Below are 18,185 nucleotides of genomic sequence, written 5' to 3' on the forward strand. Positions count from 1 at the left end.
AAAGTATATTACTAAAATTTTTAACTCTTAGAAGGAATTTTTTGTATACATTACGATTAACATGAATTTGACGATTAACTATTATGTTCGTTACACCGCTATAGATAGATTCTAATTGATGGTTTATTGAGATTTTTTGGATATACATTTTTCTTACATTTAGTTTTATATCTATCTTACCAAAATTTAAATTCTAATTTTACTTTATTTTATCCTACTTGGAGAATGCTAATGCGTGTCCGGTTAAATCCGGTCACGCGTGTTCACACTCATCCCATTTTACACTATACACACATGACATACGCTCCTAATCTGATTTTTGTTTCTTATTGCATGTTAATTTATCAGTGCTGTGCCAATATACCTATGTAAACTTGGCACCCGACTTTTAATAAATAAAATTTTAAATAAGTAAAATGATAGTACTTCGTTTGTAATTGTTTGTAGTAAAAATATTTTCGTTTGTAGTTTAACCCATTATCAAAAAAAAAAATGTTTAAAAAATGACTGTCACCCGACTTTAAGATTTTTCAAATCCGCTTCTTCCACGTGATTCCGAATCGTTTGTAGTTGTTTGTAGTAATTTTCCTTTCGTTTGTAGTTGAATAGTTTAAAAGTTATAACATATTTGCAATAAACAAATAATGTAACTTTGTCAATTTTGAAGATTTTTCAAATCCGCTTTTTCCACGTGATTCGGAATCGTTTATAGTTGTGATTTTCCTTTTGTTTGTAGTTGAATAGTTTAAAAGTTACAAAATATTTGCAATAAACAAATAATGTAACTTTGTCAATTTTGAAGATTTTTCAAATCCGCTTTTTCCACGTGATTCAGAATCGTTTGTAGTTATTTGTAGTAATTTTCTTTTCGTTTGTAGTTGAATAGTTTAAAAGTTACAAAATATTTGCAATAAACAAATAATGTAACTTTGTCAATTTTGAAGATTTTTCAAATTCGCTTTTTCCACGTGATTCAGAATTGTAGTTTGTAGTTGTTTGTAGTGATTTTCTTTTCGTTTGTAGTTGCACCGTTTCAAAATTATGATTGTTTAAACAATTAGCCAAGAGTGAACTTTGTCAATTTTGAAGATTTTTCAAAAAGTGGCGAAGATATGTATTTTCTCTATCCGTTTTACTACACCCAAAAAAAAATATTCTACTAATAAATGGAGAATTCCTCTAAGCATTTCCTCTACGCAATATTATCTTATATAAAACATATTTCTCTTCATGTAACACGTATTTATCTATAAAAAAGTGGATGCGTGAGATATGATTAAGAGTAAATTCCTCTAAAGAAAATCCTACTATAGTAATTTGAATAGCTTCTTGAAATAAGAGGATATGTAAGATATTCGCGGATCGCGCATTTGTTTGAAATAGATTGTCATTTATTTGCTACGCGAAGTGTACGCCATCAAAGTGCAACGCAGTGTGATGCAACGAGCTTTGTGCCAGTGAGTGTTTAGTGCTACAAAAGAAATATGAACGAAGTACAAGAATTTTTAGAAAAAGCACATTTAGGCGAGTACTGGCCCGCATTTGAGAGTAAGTATTTTTTTATATTTTGAGTAACTTTTACTTAAAAATTTTATCTACAATGAAATAATAAATTGCATGGTTAGGTTTATATTTGTATTACATGTTCATCAATTTCTTTTAACTGCATTGTCCATATTATTATTTCTTTTGAGTTTAGAGTTTAGATATACACACACGCACGCACACACGCACACGCACGCATGCATACACTTTTGGTTTTCGGCTTTGAACTTTTCTTATAATTAATATCATATTGGTCTTTTATGTTTAGGAGATGCAATAACTACCATAGATAGGTTATGTTTAATATCAGCTAAAAAGGCAGAGGAATTATTGCCTAAGTGGGGTGATCAAGCTGAATTTTTTAACAGAAGAAATGCTTTACAAGCCAGTACTTCTAAGAATTTAGTTTTTGATGTAGAGGTACAAGCAAGGAAGATTTGTAGACATTCCAAACGATTATGCATGTAATAAAATTGTTTGTATTTATTTGGGTATTTTGTTATAGGTTGATGAATTTGGAAACTGTAGCATGCCATTTGTAGATGTTAACACAAATAATTGTCTTGATATTGTGAACACTCCTTTACGCCAATTAGATAATATAGTAAGGATATATATATATGTATATTATATACATTATATTTTATATATAAAATATGTATATAGAATATGTATAAACATTTTAACCTTTTAAGATATAAAATTAGTAGCTAAATTCTTGTGTTTTTGATATTTCATGTTAACATTGTAGGAAACATGTAAACAGAGAAATGATTACTCTCAGCTCGAATCAGCATCTGATTCAGGAGTAAATAGTGTGAGTGATGGTGAAACAGAAATTTTGTTAGCTAATCAAAACGGAAAGAAACGACAACTATCGTCAAAGTTAGAAAAATCTAAACGCTATCCTAAAAGACTTGCATTGTGGTTCACAAGAACGCAATTTCAAGAGTTGGTAAACAATATATTAAATTGTTGCTCAGAATTAAATAATTATATTTAGTATTAAAAGTGCCATTAAAATTTTTTATTTAATTATACTTATATCTGATATACATTTCCATAATATATTTTTTATTTCAGAATATTGAGAAAGTAATAAAGGAACATTTAAAAGGTGATGCTGTTCTAATTTATTATAAAAATAATAGCATTTTAAATGGAGAAGCAAGAGGAATATTAATAGAGATATTAGCAAGTTGTATGATAAAAATTAATATAAAGTAAATTTTTTTACTACAATATTATAACTTTATGCATATTTAATGTTGCTAATATTTTTCTTTTTTGTAGCCCTACTTTTGAAGAATTTCAAATCGTGTCCAAAAAATTATGCGAATTATTTCCAACTGAGACTGAGGTAAAACTTTTTTATCTATATATTCTGAATCTGATAATTAATATTATCACGAGTAAACATAATATTTTTTGTAAATATATTGTAGGCTACATACGTATATGAACCTTTTGCAAATGGTCCAAAGCAAAAAAATATCGGGGGAAAATTAGCTGATAAAGTGAGAAATATTAAGTCTATGTTGAGGAGACTTGGTGCACTTAATCCAGCCAATTATCATAAATATTCAAATTCTACACAGAATGAAAATGATGAAAATGAGCCCGATACGAATCTAAAAGTATTTAAATTCAATTAAGATTATTAACTGCTAAGAAATATTTTTCATAGAATATGATAAATTAATTGCCTCAAAATTGTGCTTAGTAAATGAAGATAAAGTGCAAGCAGCGATTCGATGGCTGAAAATAAGTCGAGAACCTTGGACTGATGTTTTAAATAATTGGGATCTAACTTATGATATTAGACAAAAAACACTACTAGATCTGAAAGGCGGAGGAGACAAACCACTTTCGGTGACGGATTATTTTTCTGAATGGGAGGTTTTGTCTTTGCCTCAAGGATATACTCTTGTAAATATATTAAGTATTTTAATATTATTTGTTTAGTGTTAACATTCTCTATTGTTTTCTTATTATTTCTTATAAAAATAAATATCTTAATTTTTCAGCTTGATCGTGACTTTAAGAAGAAATATCCTGATAAGGATTTAGCGCTTCTTTTGGAGTGGGAAATATTTATTCCCCTTCTCAAACAACTTTTAAAAGCAGAAGTGAAGGATTCTTATGGAAAAGCACAACTGAAGAAATTGGACGAGCTGGATGATGGTAAGTATTTTTCAAGAATGAATAAACAAATAAAAATTATTTATTGGAAAAAATCCTTGTGTCATATGTATTTACAGCAAAAGTTTTCTTTTATCTATCGTAGCAAATTCTGTCACTGCTGTTATTCTTCACTTACTTCCACATTTAGTTCCACCTCGACAACTACAGAAACTTGATTCTGGAGAAAAGATAAAGGCAAATATAGCTGAGGCAAGAGATGCTTTTGTGTTCCATGTGACAGTAAGTTAAATTTTATGTGAAAATTATGTGACAAAAAATAAATTTATTTTTTTTTAATTTGTGGCAAATTATTACACACACACGCGCGCGCGCGAAGTTGTATGACTTTTTTGTAAAATAGAGATATAGTAATAATTTTTTTATCTTATCTTTGTAGGTGCCAGGAGATATAAATCCAGCTATCCAACGGAGGCGTGCTGTGGCTTTAAAGCTTAAAACTAGAGTTCAACCTTTTGTTCTTCTTGTTGGGCCTACGGTAGAACAATACGAGATTTGTTATGTGATAATTGATGAAGTCAAATATCAATTTAATAATGTGTTGAAAGCCTTCGATCAATGTTTCAAAGCAATACAAGTTTTGATGACTGAATATTCATATGAAGCAAGAGGTGTGTGGCTTTTTATTCAGCAAGCTTTGTATCGCATCTCCACGAGGTATGATAAAAAGAATTCTAATGTCAGTGCGCTTGTCAAAACCTTTGAAGCTCTTCGAACAAAAATTGCAAATGAAACTGACAATGAGCAAACACCTCATTGAGGTCTTCCGTTTTACTTTAAATTTATAAGTCTAATTGTAAGTCTTTACAGAGCATATCTTTTAAGTAGATTCCATTTAAAAATTTTTTTGCATAATTATATTTTTCATTTATTATATATATGACATATATTGATATATTAATTTTAAGTTAATGTAAGAAGAAATCAATCTGTGATTTAAAAATTATTTTAATTTTCTAATAGATTACGTAACTCTCGTTTAGTTGTATAAGTTTTAACTTGTGTGTTCAATTTTGTTTTTTATAATGGAGATATTATGTTTTATATGTAAAAATCAATTTAACTCAATCGAAGCTCTGATGGCACACATCAAAGTATACCATGTTACAGCTGTTCATACTGCTCTTAGATGTTCTGCACCTAATTGTTTTAAAACTTGTCCTTCCTTACGTGCATTCAAAAAACATTTACTTAAATGTTCTTTCTTACATAAAAATTGTTCACAAAAAGAAATTCAATCTTTTGATGCTTGTCATGTTTCTGATGTTGTCCAGATTTCAGATGCTGATATGCATCAGCATGTTTTTGAATCAAATACGTCAGAAAATAATTCAATTTCAGTTTATGATGTTAAAAAAGCTTTAGTGGATTCTACGCTTGTTTTTGTATCAAAATTGTATGCCTCTAATACTTTGAATCGGGCTCATGTTCAAGAGATAATTGATGCTGCTTCAGAATTATTATCAAGTGGATACTTAAATATTTTAAAAAATAAAGTTTTTAACATGTTAAGTAAGTTTGATTATACTAACGAAGAACTTAATGAACTTTCTTTTATGTTTAATGCATGTGATAATATTTTTGCTGGCCTTCACAGTGATTATGAAAGATTAGAAGCATTAAAAGAAAATGAATTCTATATAGCTCCTACAAGCTACGTGATTGGTAGTCATTATAGGCCTAGAACACAGAAGAACAAGACAGTAATGAGTCATGAACTTGATACTGGTTACTACATTTCTATAAAAGAAGTTTTGAAGCATTTTTTGGAATTACCAGGTTGCCTTGATACGATTATTTCGAATTTAGAGTATTTATCTCAAAGAGATGAGCCTTTTTCAAATGTTGTGCAAGGAGAGATGTGGAAAGAAAAAGTGGCTAAATATTTTCATAACAAAACAGTACTTCCACTTAAGTGAGATCGGAATGGGAGGAAGAAAGGAGGAAGTTCTTAGAGGAAAGGGAGATATCAATTGAGGAGGTGGAGAAGAAGAAAGAGAAGGGAGAGGCGAGGTATGAGGAATTAGAGAGGAGGGACAAGGAGAAACAGAGAAAGGAAAGAAGGGAAAAGATAAGTGAATCGAGGTTTAGTAGATGGTACAAGGAAGTAAAAGGGGAAGGGATACCGGATTATCTAAAAAAAGGATGGGGTGAAAGCAGATGGAAGAGAGTGGCAAGATTCAGGTTGGGGAATGAAGTAAGGGAGGGAAGGTACTGGGAGGAGGAGGAAAAAAGGAGATGCAGATTATGTGGAGGAGAGAGGGAAACATGGGAACACGTATGGGAGGAGTGTAGAGAGTGGAAGGAAGGAGGAGGAAGCTGGCAGGAGGCGGTAGGCTGGGTATTAGGAGAAGAGGGAGAAGGGGAACGGTGGATGAAAGAGATAGAGAGAGAAAGAAAGGGGAAGGAGGAAAGGGAAGGAAATATGGAGGAGGAAGAGAGAATGTGTGAAGGAGAGAGAGATGCATGAAAGAAAAAGGAAAGAGAGAGAGAGGAAAAAGGAAAGAGAGAGAGAAAAAGGGAGAGAGAGAGAGAGAGAGAGAGAGAGTGAGAGAGAGAAAGAGAGAGAGAGAGAGGGAGGGAGAAGGGGCGAAGTAGTTGGACATGAATGATGTACAAAGCAATGGAAACGGAAGTCCCAGAGACGAGATGTGTGTGTGTATAGGTAGGGGAGGAGGAGGGTGGGCACATATGGCTCACGCTTCTGCTCCAAAAGGCGGTTAGGTTAAGATAGGATTAAGGATAGACTAAGTATAGACTAAGTATAGATGTAAGGAAATGTATGGCGAGAAGAAAAGCTTGTAACCCTAAGGGGAACAATAAAATTATTCATTCAGTACTTCCACTTAATTTTTTTTTTGACGATATGGATCCAGATAATATCACAGGATCTCATGCTGGTCACCACAAATTAGGAGCACTTTATTACAATATTGCTTGTATACCTCAAGATTATGCCTCAAAACTTAATAATATATTCTTGGCTTCTTTGTTTCTTTCAGATTGTAAAGTACATGGAAATATGAATTTATTTAGACCAGTTATTAAAGATTTAACATATCTAGAAAGAAATGGATTAATTATAAAAACAAGCTCAGGGGAAAAACAAATTTATTTTAGTTTGTGCCTCTTGTTAGGTGACAACTTGGGAATTCACTCTATTTGTGGTTTATCTGAGGGATTCAATGCAAACTATCCATGCAGAATGTGCAAGCATCACAAGAATGAAATTGCATCTCTAACTGCTCTTGATACAAATAAATTAAGAACAATGCAAAATTATGCTGCTGATGTTTTGTTACAAAATCTTACTGCGACTGGTATTAAGGAAAAATGCGTTTGGGATGCTATTCCCAGCTTTTCTTTTGTACAAAGCATTAGCTTTGATATTATGCACGATCTTTTGGAGGGAGTATGTGGTTATGACTTAGCACTTATACTTTTTGATTTAATACATGATAAAAAATACTTTTCCCTGGAGACTCTGAATAATCGTATAATTTATTTTGATTATGGTCCAGTAGAGTCAAAGAATGCAGTATCACCAATTAAAAAAGAGCATCTTATAACTGGTAAACTTAAGTTCTCTGCCTCAGAAATGTTGTGTTTTGTCAGATATTTTGGATTAATGCTAGGTGATTTAGTTCCTGAAGATGCTGAAAGTTGGCATCTTTATCTAAAATTAAAATCAATTATAGACATAGTTACAACGTCTTATGTAAACCTTCGATCACTTAGTTATCTGAGCATTCTTATTTCTGAACATCATGAAATATATCTTACTGTCTTTCCCAAAGTTACACTTAAACCTAAGCATCATTACATGCTTCATTATCCTGAAGTTATGCGTAGAGTTGGTCCTTTATGGTCTGTCTGTTGCCTTCGATGGGAAGCCAAACACAGACCTCTTAAGCAGGCAGCCTATGCTACAAATTCTCGTAAAAACTTGCCTTTGACTTTGGCGATAAAACATCAATTAAATTTGTGTGCCAGATTTTTATCTAGAAAGCCTTTGGGTGAAAAATATTCTTTTGGAGTTCAAGAAGAAGTTAGTATTAAAGATATTAAAAATTACCGATTATTTTATGATGTTCTGCCTAAGAATTTAAATGAAATTATAAACACATTTTCATGGATTACAATTTCTGGTACTATTTATAAAATAGGAATGTGTGTAGCTGTAATGTTCCACAAAGACACTGGTTATCCTGTGTTTGGTCGAATTAATCTTATCACATATTGTGAAAAATCTGATGCTGTGTATTTTCTCTTGTGTATGTTTGAAACGGTGGATTTTGTGGAACATCTTTGTAGCTATGAAGTTATTGAAGATTCTTCTGAATGGAAATTTATTAAATTTGATGATCTAATAGTATTTACACCTTCTCACTGTAGAGTTGGAGCAAGAAGTTTTTCTAATTATATAACATTCCGTCATGCGTTTGTGTAAAATAATATGTATTTATAATATTATACTTTATACTTTATGATATATTTATACTTTATAATATATTATTATATTTTATAATATATAGTATATAAATCTCATTTTTTTTTCATTAAAAATCTTTCAAAAAACAAATATTTATTTAATTCGACATCTGCTTTTAAAAATCATGTATAATTTTGTGTCTTTTCAAAAAGCTTTTCTTTCTTTCTCACGTATAAATTCGTATATTTTTAAAAACTACTTTTTGAATTACTTCTTGAAAACCACGTAATCTTCAGAAAGCTATTTAAAAACGTATTTTTAAAATCGCTCTAAAAACTACGTAACCGCTTGAAATAATTTTTACTCAAGATTACATGGTTTCCAAAAAGTAATTCAAAGAGTGATTTTTGAAAATATACAAATTTATACATGAGAAAGAGAAAGAGGGAGGGAGAGAGAGGGAGGAGGGGAAAAGAGGGGGGAGGGAGAGAGAGAGAGAGAGAGAGAGAGAGAGAGAGAGAGAGAGAGAGAGAGAGAGAGAGAGAGAGAGCGCAAGAAGATTCCTAAGAAAAAAAATATTATACTCTACAAACAAGAGTATTACTTGGATCACACAGAAAGTACGCTTCTCTAGTCAGTATATGATAATCAGATATAAATTAATACTTTAGTAAGTTTAAAAGTAGAAAACATTTGTCTTAAAGTATTATTATAAATGTTTTAAATAAGAATAAGATTAGATTTACAAGAATAGGAGGTTTTTTTAACATTAAGAGGATTACAATCTTAATGGCTGGTTTATGCTTCGGTCTTAATCTTAATCTTAGTCTTAGTCTTAACTTAATCTTAAGGACTCGTTTATGCTTCCCTGGAAATTCGGACTACGCATGTGCAAATGTAACAAAACCTTACCACTAATTTATTTTTATAATTTGGATTTTTTTTATTCCAAACAACATCGAATTGTTGGACACATTCAATTAAATTAGCATCACTCATTTTCGTATTTTACAAAAATCGAAAACCATTATTTCGCGCGGTTTCGTGCTGCGTCGGACGTCAGACTTACCTCATTGGCCCGGCCTTAGGACATTAGGGACTAAAGTTAAAAGATGGGATCTTTCCAAGATTAAGATTAAGACTAAGATTAAGACTAGGGAAGTATAAACGCCCTTATGGCATTCTACGTTATCAACTCTTAAGATTAAGATTAAGACCGAAGCATAAACCAGCCATTATGCTTCGGTCTTAATCTTAATCTTAAGAGTTGATAACGTAGAATGCCATAAGGGCGTTTATGGCTGGTTTATGCTTCGGTCTTAATCTTAATCTTAGTCTTAGTCTTAACTTAATCTTAAGGACTCGTTTATGCTTCCCTGGAAATTCGGACTACGCATGTGCAAATGTAACAAAACTTAACCACTAATTTATTTTTATAATTTGGATTTTTTTTATTCCAAACAACATCGAATTGTTGGACACATTCAATTAAATCAGCATCACTCATTTTCGTATTTTACAAAAATCGAAAACCATTATTTCGCGCGGTTTCGTGCTGCGTCGGACGTCAGACTTACCTCATTGGCCCGGCCTTAGGACATTAGGGACTAAAGTTAAAAGATGGGATCTTTCCAAGATTAAGATTAAGACTAAGATTAAGACTAGGGAAGTATAAACGCCCTTATGGCATTCTACGTTATCAACTCTTAAGATTAAGATTAAGACCGAAGCATAAACCGGCCATTATACTTTCCTAGTCTTAATCTTAGTCTTAATCTTAATCTTGGAAAGATCCCATCTTTTAACTTTAGTCCCTAATGTCCTAAGGCCGGGCCAATGAGGTAAGTCTGACGTCCGACGCAGCACGAAACCGCGCGAAATAATGGTTTTCGATTCTTGTAAAATACGAAATGAGTGATGCTGATTTAATTGAATGTGTCCAACAATTTGATGTTGTTTGGAATAAAAAAAATCCAAATTATAAAAATAAATTAGTGGTGAAGAATAGTTGGAACGCTATTGGAGAAGCGCTAAATTTAAGTGGTAAGTTAGTATGTAGAATCTAACCTCTTAAATTGAAAGAACAAAAACTGTGTAGGAGTGTTTTTATAGTTTTTCTATTACAATTTGTGGTTAGGTTTTGTTACATTTGCACATGCGTAGTTCGAATTTCCAGGGAAGCATAAACGAGTCCTTAAGATTAAGTTAAGATTAAGACTAAGATTAAGATTAAGACCGAAGCATAAACCAGCCATAAACCGGCCATAAGTCTAGTATCTTATATGCTTAGAGGATATTACTCTATATGTTTGAATATCATCTTGAGACCATATACCAGAGGAAAATCCTCTAGCAATAACAGGTTACCGCTAAAGAATAGAATATTTTTTTTTTAGTGTACTGTAACTTCTCAACAGTGCAACTACAAACAAAAGAAAAATTACTACAAACAACTACAAACGATTCCGAATCACGTGAAAAAAGCGGATTTGAAAAATCTTCAAAATTGACAAAGTTCACTCTTAGCTAATTGTTTAAACAATCATAATTTTGAAACGGTGCAACTACAAACGAAAAAAAAATCACTACAAACAACTACAAACGATTCTAAATCACGTGGAAAAAGCGGATTTCAAAAATCTTTAAAATTGTCAAAGTTACATTATTTGTTTATTGCAAATATTTTGTAACTTTTAAACTATTCAACTACAAACAAAAGGAAAATCACTACAAACAACTACAAACGATTCCGAATCACGTGGAAGAAGCGGATTTGAAAAATCTTAAAGTCGGATGACAGTCATTTTTTAAACATTTTTTTTTGATAATGGGTTGAACTACAAACGAAAATATTTTTACTACAAACAATTACAAACAAAGTACTATTATTTTACTTATTTAAAACTTTATTTATTAAAAGTCGGGTGCCAAATTCACATAGGTTGCCAATGTGTTATATTTATCTCCTCTTTTTCCCTCTTTTTTTTCTTCTTCTTTTCTCTCCATTTTTCTCACTCTCTATTAAATCTATTGTACTATTTGATATTTGAGATACACTGTATATGTAATATACGCAGCAATATTTAAAAAAATTATTTTATCGCTGCTCGATAATAAAATATGCACCGCCTTTGGCTATAAGTGCAAAAGGTCGTTCATCGAAAGAGAGTGGAACAGGAGTTCGAGGATGAACTTAAATTTCGACAAGAGACTAAGAAGTGCAATTTTGACTTGCAAGTAACCAACTCTTGCACCTGAAAATTAGATATAGATGCAATAACGGAATAATTTCCAGTTCAATCTATAATTATTAGCTTTATTAACTAGCAACAAAGTTGTTACAATTTCTCTGATTACGAAGAGGAAATATTTCTTTAACTTATGCAAAATTAGTATTGCAGTATTAATAGTCTAAGAAATCTTTAGGTGGCTGTAAATTTCAAGGTTCCTAATTACAAATCAGAGATCATAATTACAAGATTTCAAATGGCCATGTTAATGAAAAAAAGAAGTGTAACTACGTAGCAAACAAAATGTTAGCGATGTTGGCAAATTGGCCAACGTTGTTAACATTTAATTATCTAGGTATGATAAACAAAAAAGAAGACAAAAATACTTGTAACGGCGAAAGGGCAGATGCAGCGTTGTTCGAATTGATTTAGTTGTATGATCCCCTGTTATTAAATATATAAATAAATTAATTTATTCTTACCGATGCAATTTCGTGGTCCTTCTCCAAAAGGCAAATAAGCATAAGGATGTCTAGCCGCTATCTCATCCGCGTTGAATCGCTCGGGATCAAATTTATCCGGATCTGGATATATTGATGGATCACGATGTACTCCTAATACCGGAATGGAGATTAAAGTTCCTTTTGACACATGGATGTTCGTCGTTGGAATGTTTATGTCTTTAGTGCAGACACGATTCAGAACAGGTACAGTCGGATATTTTCTCAAAGTTTCTGTAATACGTAAAAAATATAAAAATGCACTTTTGAAAATGTAACATATTTTTATTAATATTTTTTTAAGAAATACATATAAATTTAAAAAGAAAGTATTTGAATGTTTCCTCAAGTTCTTTGATTCATTATCTTTGCAGGAGCAAAATTACTTGCCGTTCACCACTTTGTGAAGATATGTCATTTCGTTCACAGCATCATAGGTCAGTTCTCCATGTTTTTTTAGTACTTTATCAATCTCGTTGTAAACTTTGTCCTGTATGTGTTGCTGTTGAGCCAATTCGTATAAGCTGTATGTCGCCGTCGTTGAGGAAGTCTCGAAGCCGGCCAAGTAGAAATTATAACTTTGCGCAGCAGCTTCCATCATAGTAATTCTATTCGTGGCTGCTGTGAATAATAAATGAAATATATTATAAGATATGTTCAAATAAGCAATCTGCATAAATACTTTAGAAGAAAAACTGTAGATGCGTTTATCTATTTGGCGTAGTTATATTATACAAGTTAACACGAACAATAATATAAGAATAAATATTAACATTACGAACTTACGAGATACATTAACGGTGTCTTTACTAGTATCTTTCTTCATCGTTGGGTTCAACATAGCCCTTTTCCATGAGTTATATCAGAAGATTTATAAAATCGTGCCGAACGACATTAGAAGTTTGTCTAATTCACATTCTCCCGAAATATTTTTGTAAAGAATTGTGTGATTTTTTTATCAGTGGTAGGAATGGAAAAAAAATTCATAAATTGAGGCAAGAATAAAAACAATGCGAGCCAAAAGGAATTTTCTTCAAAGACTTTCTTTCCCCGGCGTCGAAATTCGCTATTCGGATCTTTCATACAATTGGCTTCGATTCCAAAAGCTGTTGACATGATTACGTCCGTCGAATATCTATTGTTAATTGAAAAAAATTTATTTCACTAAGTTTTAATAAATTTTTATCATACAATGTACATATAAGTAAAAATGCAAAGTATAACTTGCGAAAGTGTTTTTCACAATATTGCGCTATATTCGATATTTTTGATATATATTATTGAATTAATCATTTCGATCATTGGCAATATTTTCTTACCAAGTCAGCATATCGCATAAACAAGAATGTGTTATGTTATAAATAAATAAGATAATTTTTATCTAGTTGATCATCTTATTAATTTGTAACATGACACATTCTTGTTTACGCGATATGCTGATTTCGTAAAGAAATATTATCAATTAGGATATAAAAAAAAGTTTTTTTTTCTGCTTTTTTGTTAAAATATATTTTACAAATTGCGTATTTGTATTTATAAATGCATAATTATTAAGTCTCTTGTTGTTTTCAAGCATGATACGAGTTTTTAAAATATTACATTTCTTACTTCTTTTACATTTTAACAGAGGATGAGTTTTAAAAAATTAAATATTTTTATATGCTTTTTTAAAAAAATTAATTTATTAATAGTCTTCTATTTGCAATTTTTGTATATTATTTGCTGCTAATTAAAATTTTTGTGCAGTTCTTAAAAAAAAGTTTGCTCACCTTGCAAATATCTCCTTCATTTCGATGCAATCTGTTGCCTGACCTTCATTTTCCACGCTCTGGGTTACTTGTCCACCATATTTTTTCATTATCATAAACATTTGCTTTATTTTTGCGGAAGTAAATGCGGGTACCAGCTTGCTACGCATGTTTTTCCACTTTTTTCCAGACAGATTGAACAAATTGCCTGACAACGGATCATATTTTTCGTTGCAAAACGTTCCACGATCATGGAAGCTCTCGAATTCTCTTATTAACACCGTTCGAATAAGATCGAAATCGGCGATTACCAAATTAGGCTTAAAGAATGAATACATTCCGAAGGCACGGTGGTCCTTGTATCTTACATAGACATCAAGATAAAGTTCACCTACGGAATTCATTTTCTATTCATGTTTCGCATTTTTTCACATCAAATAGAGACACAACAATATAATAGAATAAATTGCTAGATTTTTATGACTTTGGAAGAGTTTAAAAAGATCTCACATACAATTTATTATATGACAATATAATCTTTTGTATAACAAAATGTAAGTATCATTTTAATCTCACTCTTGCAAAAAATATTTTAATGGGACAACTTTATACGTCATAAAAGATAGAAAAATAATTTGTAACGTACATATGTATGAATTCTGTATTTATTAATTATTATTCCACTTAGAATAAAATATTTGTTTTTTTTATTATTTTTTTATTATTATTACAAATTTAAATTAATAAAGAAAACAGAAAGTAGAGCGAAAGGAAGAAAAATGGAATAGTAAGATTGAAATATAAGTAGAAAAAAAGTCGGTGACGGAAGAGTACGTGGAGATGTAAATATATGAAAAGGATTGTTAATTAATGCAAAATACTTACCCAGAGATTTTTTTCCAGTTACAAAAGCTGTCAAATTGCCCGCTGGTACAACAGGTTCGACATAAAAAACGCCTTTCTTGCGCCAATAATTAAATAGTACATACTTGTAATAAATATACACAGCACTTATAACAATAACGAGAAATTCGAGTAATTCTATAAACATGACGAATCAATATATTGTCTGAAACATAAATATTTAATGGTCAACTTCATAATAATTTTATACTAAGCAAAATTAAATTGTATCAGTTTTAGTAATAAACATTAATTCTTATAAAAAATAGAAAATTATTTATTTGTATATCTACGTCTTTGTTAATCATACACACACTTAATGCTGAAGGCACATATTTTGAATAAAGTAAAAGATTTTTACACATACGATCAGTGTTTAAATTAATATGGCACCAATTATTTTATTTTTTAGACGTACTGTGTATATTATGATTTATGTATTTTTATAAACCTTTTTGGAGAAAAAAATCACTGTGATAAGAAGTTCTTCCTTGCAGGATGTATCTATTTGTATGCGTCGCAATCGAATCACTGTGAAATAGATATTTCTTTGTCAAAATTTCTTGTAATACTGGAGATATTAGATGTTTGTAATTTCGCTTTAAATATCAAAGTTATGTAAAAACATAGATGACTTTTATATAATAGACTGTTAACATGCTATAGTTTATTCAAAGCTTATTTAAAACTTTACCCAGCCATTTGCAAGTCACCACACGGATAAGATTATACATGTCAGTAATATTTCAAGTAGCAAGCGGTCATTATCTGATTTATTTATTATTTTGTCGTCAAAATAACCCAGTGTGATGTCATGATTAACGATTAGGACATTAGATGATGACCGCTTGCTATTTGGAAGACACCAAGTAGTACATAAAAAAATATTGTCTGTGACCAAGTACATAGAAAAATATCATAAATTGCTGTAAATTATAAATATATATAAATTAATTCAAAAAATTTAATATATATATATATATTTTCATATTTCGTAGTGAGAGAAATACAGATCGAAAAATGTCTATTAGACGTTTAATATAAATCTTTTCAACTGTCATTTTTTATTGTTAGCGTAATAAATATTTCTAGCAAAAAAAAACGTAATATTTTTGGATTCTGTATAATTTGAATTTTGAAAAGACTATTATAAAAAAATTATTCCTTTGTAAAGATTCATGTGTTATTTATACAAAAAAAATTAAAATAACAAAAAACTAAAAAACTATACATCTATAGTTTTTTATACTTCAAAGTATTATTAAAAAATTCAAAATTTATTTAATATTTCTGTTTAAATTTCTGTAATAATTATAATCATGTGCTTTGCAAATTATGTATATCACTTTTGTGCTGTAGATTTGTGCACATATTTCCAAAACTTTTGAATAATTTAATAAGTTATAAAATTATTACCGTATTATAAATTAACAATCCAAAAATATTTATACATTTTTATATTAGATAATCAAAACAGTTCATAATATTAACATTCGATTACAGAAATTGAAAACTCTTTAATTATCTCTGAGCTCTTCTGAATTAAGAGGATTATTATTGTGTAATGAAACTTTATCCAGAGAGAATTGGCTATTTTTAATCTCTCACTTGCAAACTGTTTATTCCCAGATAGCACAGTAAATTTGCAAAGTATTCTTCAAATTTTCTTCTTTCCTGAATTGTAATTCTTTAAGAATTCATAGAAGAATACTATAAGAATGATTTAGGAAGTTACATGCACCATAATTGGAATCCTTGAAAATTTCTTGGAGTACCCTAGTAGAAATTTCTGCAGTTTGACTGAACATCCGGCCAGTTACTATCTAATATTACTGGTTTTTCTTTATATACAAAAATACTGCATCGCAACTAGGCAAAATTAGTTAAAGCAATTTTATTATACAATATTATTATATAATATTATATTTTATTGTATAATAAAAAAGGTAAAAAAAAAGGCGCCAAGTACACGCTCTTGTCATAACTAATATTGTTTTACTTTTCAAAAAAATTGTCGTATATATTAAACCTTTCAAAAAAACCTGTCGTATATATTAAAATTTTCAAAAAAAGCTATCCTATATATTTCTTACAAAAAAATATGATATTAAAAAATAGCACCAAGTGGGATTAAAGAACTATAAAAAAACTTGTACACTATTTCTATAAAAAAAAAAAAAAAAAACTCTTCCATAAAAAAATATTTAAAAAATTTAAATAAAAAAAATATTTAAAAAATAAAAATATTTATTAAAAAACGCAAAAAAACTTGGCGCTGCTACAGTAAACTACATGTTAATATCATCACTTTGAGGTGTAGCAACGCCAAGTTTTTTTGCGTTTTTTAATAAATATTTTTATTTTTTAAATATTTTTTTTATTTAAATTTTTGCTAAATGCTAATAAATATGTTAATAAATCAAAATTATTTCAATATTTTTAATAATCTTGACAATTATAGATTAAATTACACAAACAAATTAACACAAGCATTGGTCAGATGTTTAAATGTGGAAAAATATTGCTTCTTTTGTGAAACTCCATGTTTTCGTTATTATAAAAAGCGCTTCATAAATTCTTCTGAGTATGTTTCAATACTGAATGTTAAACTTAATGTTAAATTTAATGTATCAGAAAATATTTCGAATGCATGATTTGAATGTTATGCTTGTTCATCAGAATGTACTGAAATGTTATAGATTTAAGAACGCATGATTAATTTATTAGACTTAAAATTTACAACAAAATGTAACTTATATAAAAATATCTGGTATGACCGATTTGAAAACTTTTAAATTTTATATATTCTTTGACGAGTATACATATAATTCGATGTACAATAATAATATCGATCTTCGTCAATATTATTTTTGTTTTTTTAAAACACAAAATTATATATATACATATTATATATACAAATTATATATATACATTTATTTATAATAGTAATATGATTTCAAGACTTACTTGCAAATTTTTAAGCAAGCCAAAAATGATTGAAAATAAAAAATTTTAAAGCATGTTGACTGTTTTAATTAAGTTTGAAAAATCTTGAAAGCATGAAAGTCTTGAATTTATATTCATGTGTGGTTGTGTATATGAATGTGTAATAATTTACGCAAAACATTACTATCACATTAGTATCATTCAAGATATCAAAGACATTAAGATTTTAAAAATTTTTAAGATTTTCAAGATCCTTCAATCATGATAGTCTTACAAGAAGTATTGAGACTTCTTGATTTTCTTTACTCAAACCTTTGCAACTCACAGGGCCGCATTTATACTTTTGGAGGCTCTAGGCGCAACATCATTATGAGGTCTCAAAAGAACAAGTCTATTTCAGTTAATCAAATTCATACGCATTTTTTTTTAAGTTTATAGAAAATAAAAGTCGGCATGCATTACATGATGCAAAAAGGCGTAATTTAACAAACAATTACCGCTTACAAATTTTTCAGCGGCCTCTAGTTTTTATATTATAAATTTAATATTTAAAAGTAAGTATTTTATTTTGCAACTATAACTAGGCTGTTTTTTATATTGTTATTAGTGAGGAGTAAAATTTCAAAATGAGGCCCCAGCTTGCGCCTAATGCGCCTTATGGTGAATGCGGCCGTGTATT

The 18,185-nt window shown here is 29.8% G+C and overlaps 1 protein-coding gene and 1 pseudogene across 3 annotated transcripts; one reads left to right on the forward strand and one right to left on the reverse strand.

The window, feature by feature from the left end:
• The first annotated feature begins 72 nt into the window (after nucleotides 1-72).
• On the forward strand, nucleotides 73-5,908 carry LOC105675648 (uncharacterized). Of its 3 annotated transcripts, XM_067349498.1 has the most exons (11): nucleotides 73-1,548; nucleotides 1,814-1,965; nucleotides 2,051-2,149; nucleotides 2,297-2,500; nucleotides 2,629-2,768; nucleotides 2,839-2,905; nucleotides 2,991-3,182; nucleotides 3,269-3,474; nucleotides 3,573-3,729; nucleotides 3,833-3,969; nucleotides 4,127-5,908. In XM_067349498.1, the coding sequence occupies exons 1-8, from the start codon at nucleotides 1,485-1,487 to the stop codon at nucleotides 3,269-3,271; spliced, it is 921 nt and encodes a 306-aa protein (XP_067205599.1). In that variant the 5' UTR covers nucleotides 73-1,484; the 3' UTR covers nucleotides 3,272-3,474; nucleotides 3,573-3,729; nucleotides 3,833-3,969; nucleotides 4,127-5,908. The 3 variants fall into 3 exon arrangements, 1 of the variants encoding a protein (XP_067205599.1); XR_010888501.1 differs by lacking the exons at nucleotides 1,814-1,965; nucleotides 2,051-2,149 and having other exon boundaries at nucleotides 2,297-2,496; nucleotides 2,629-3,474; XR_010888500.1 differs by lacking the exons at nucleotides 73-1,548; nucleotides 1,814-1,965; nucleotides 2,051-2,149 and having other exon boundaries at nucleotides 2,156-2,496; nucleotides 2,629-3,474.
• A 5,368-nt stretch (nucleotides 5,909-11,276) lies between these two features.
• LOC105672735 (probable cytochrome P450 6a14) lies at nucleotides 11,277-18,130 on the reverse strand (annotated as a pseudogene).
• Between the last annotated feature and the right edge of the window lie 55 nt (nucleotides 18,131-18,185).

Source organism: Linepithema humile, chromosome 1 (genome assembly GCF_040581485.1).
Source record: "Linepithema humile isolate Giens D197 chromosome 1, Lhum_UNIL_v1.0, whole genome shotgun sequence".
NCBI lineage: Eukaryota > Metazoa > Arthropoda > Insecta > Hymenoptera > Formicidae > Linepithema > Linepithema humile.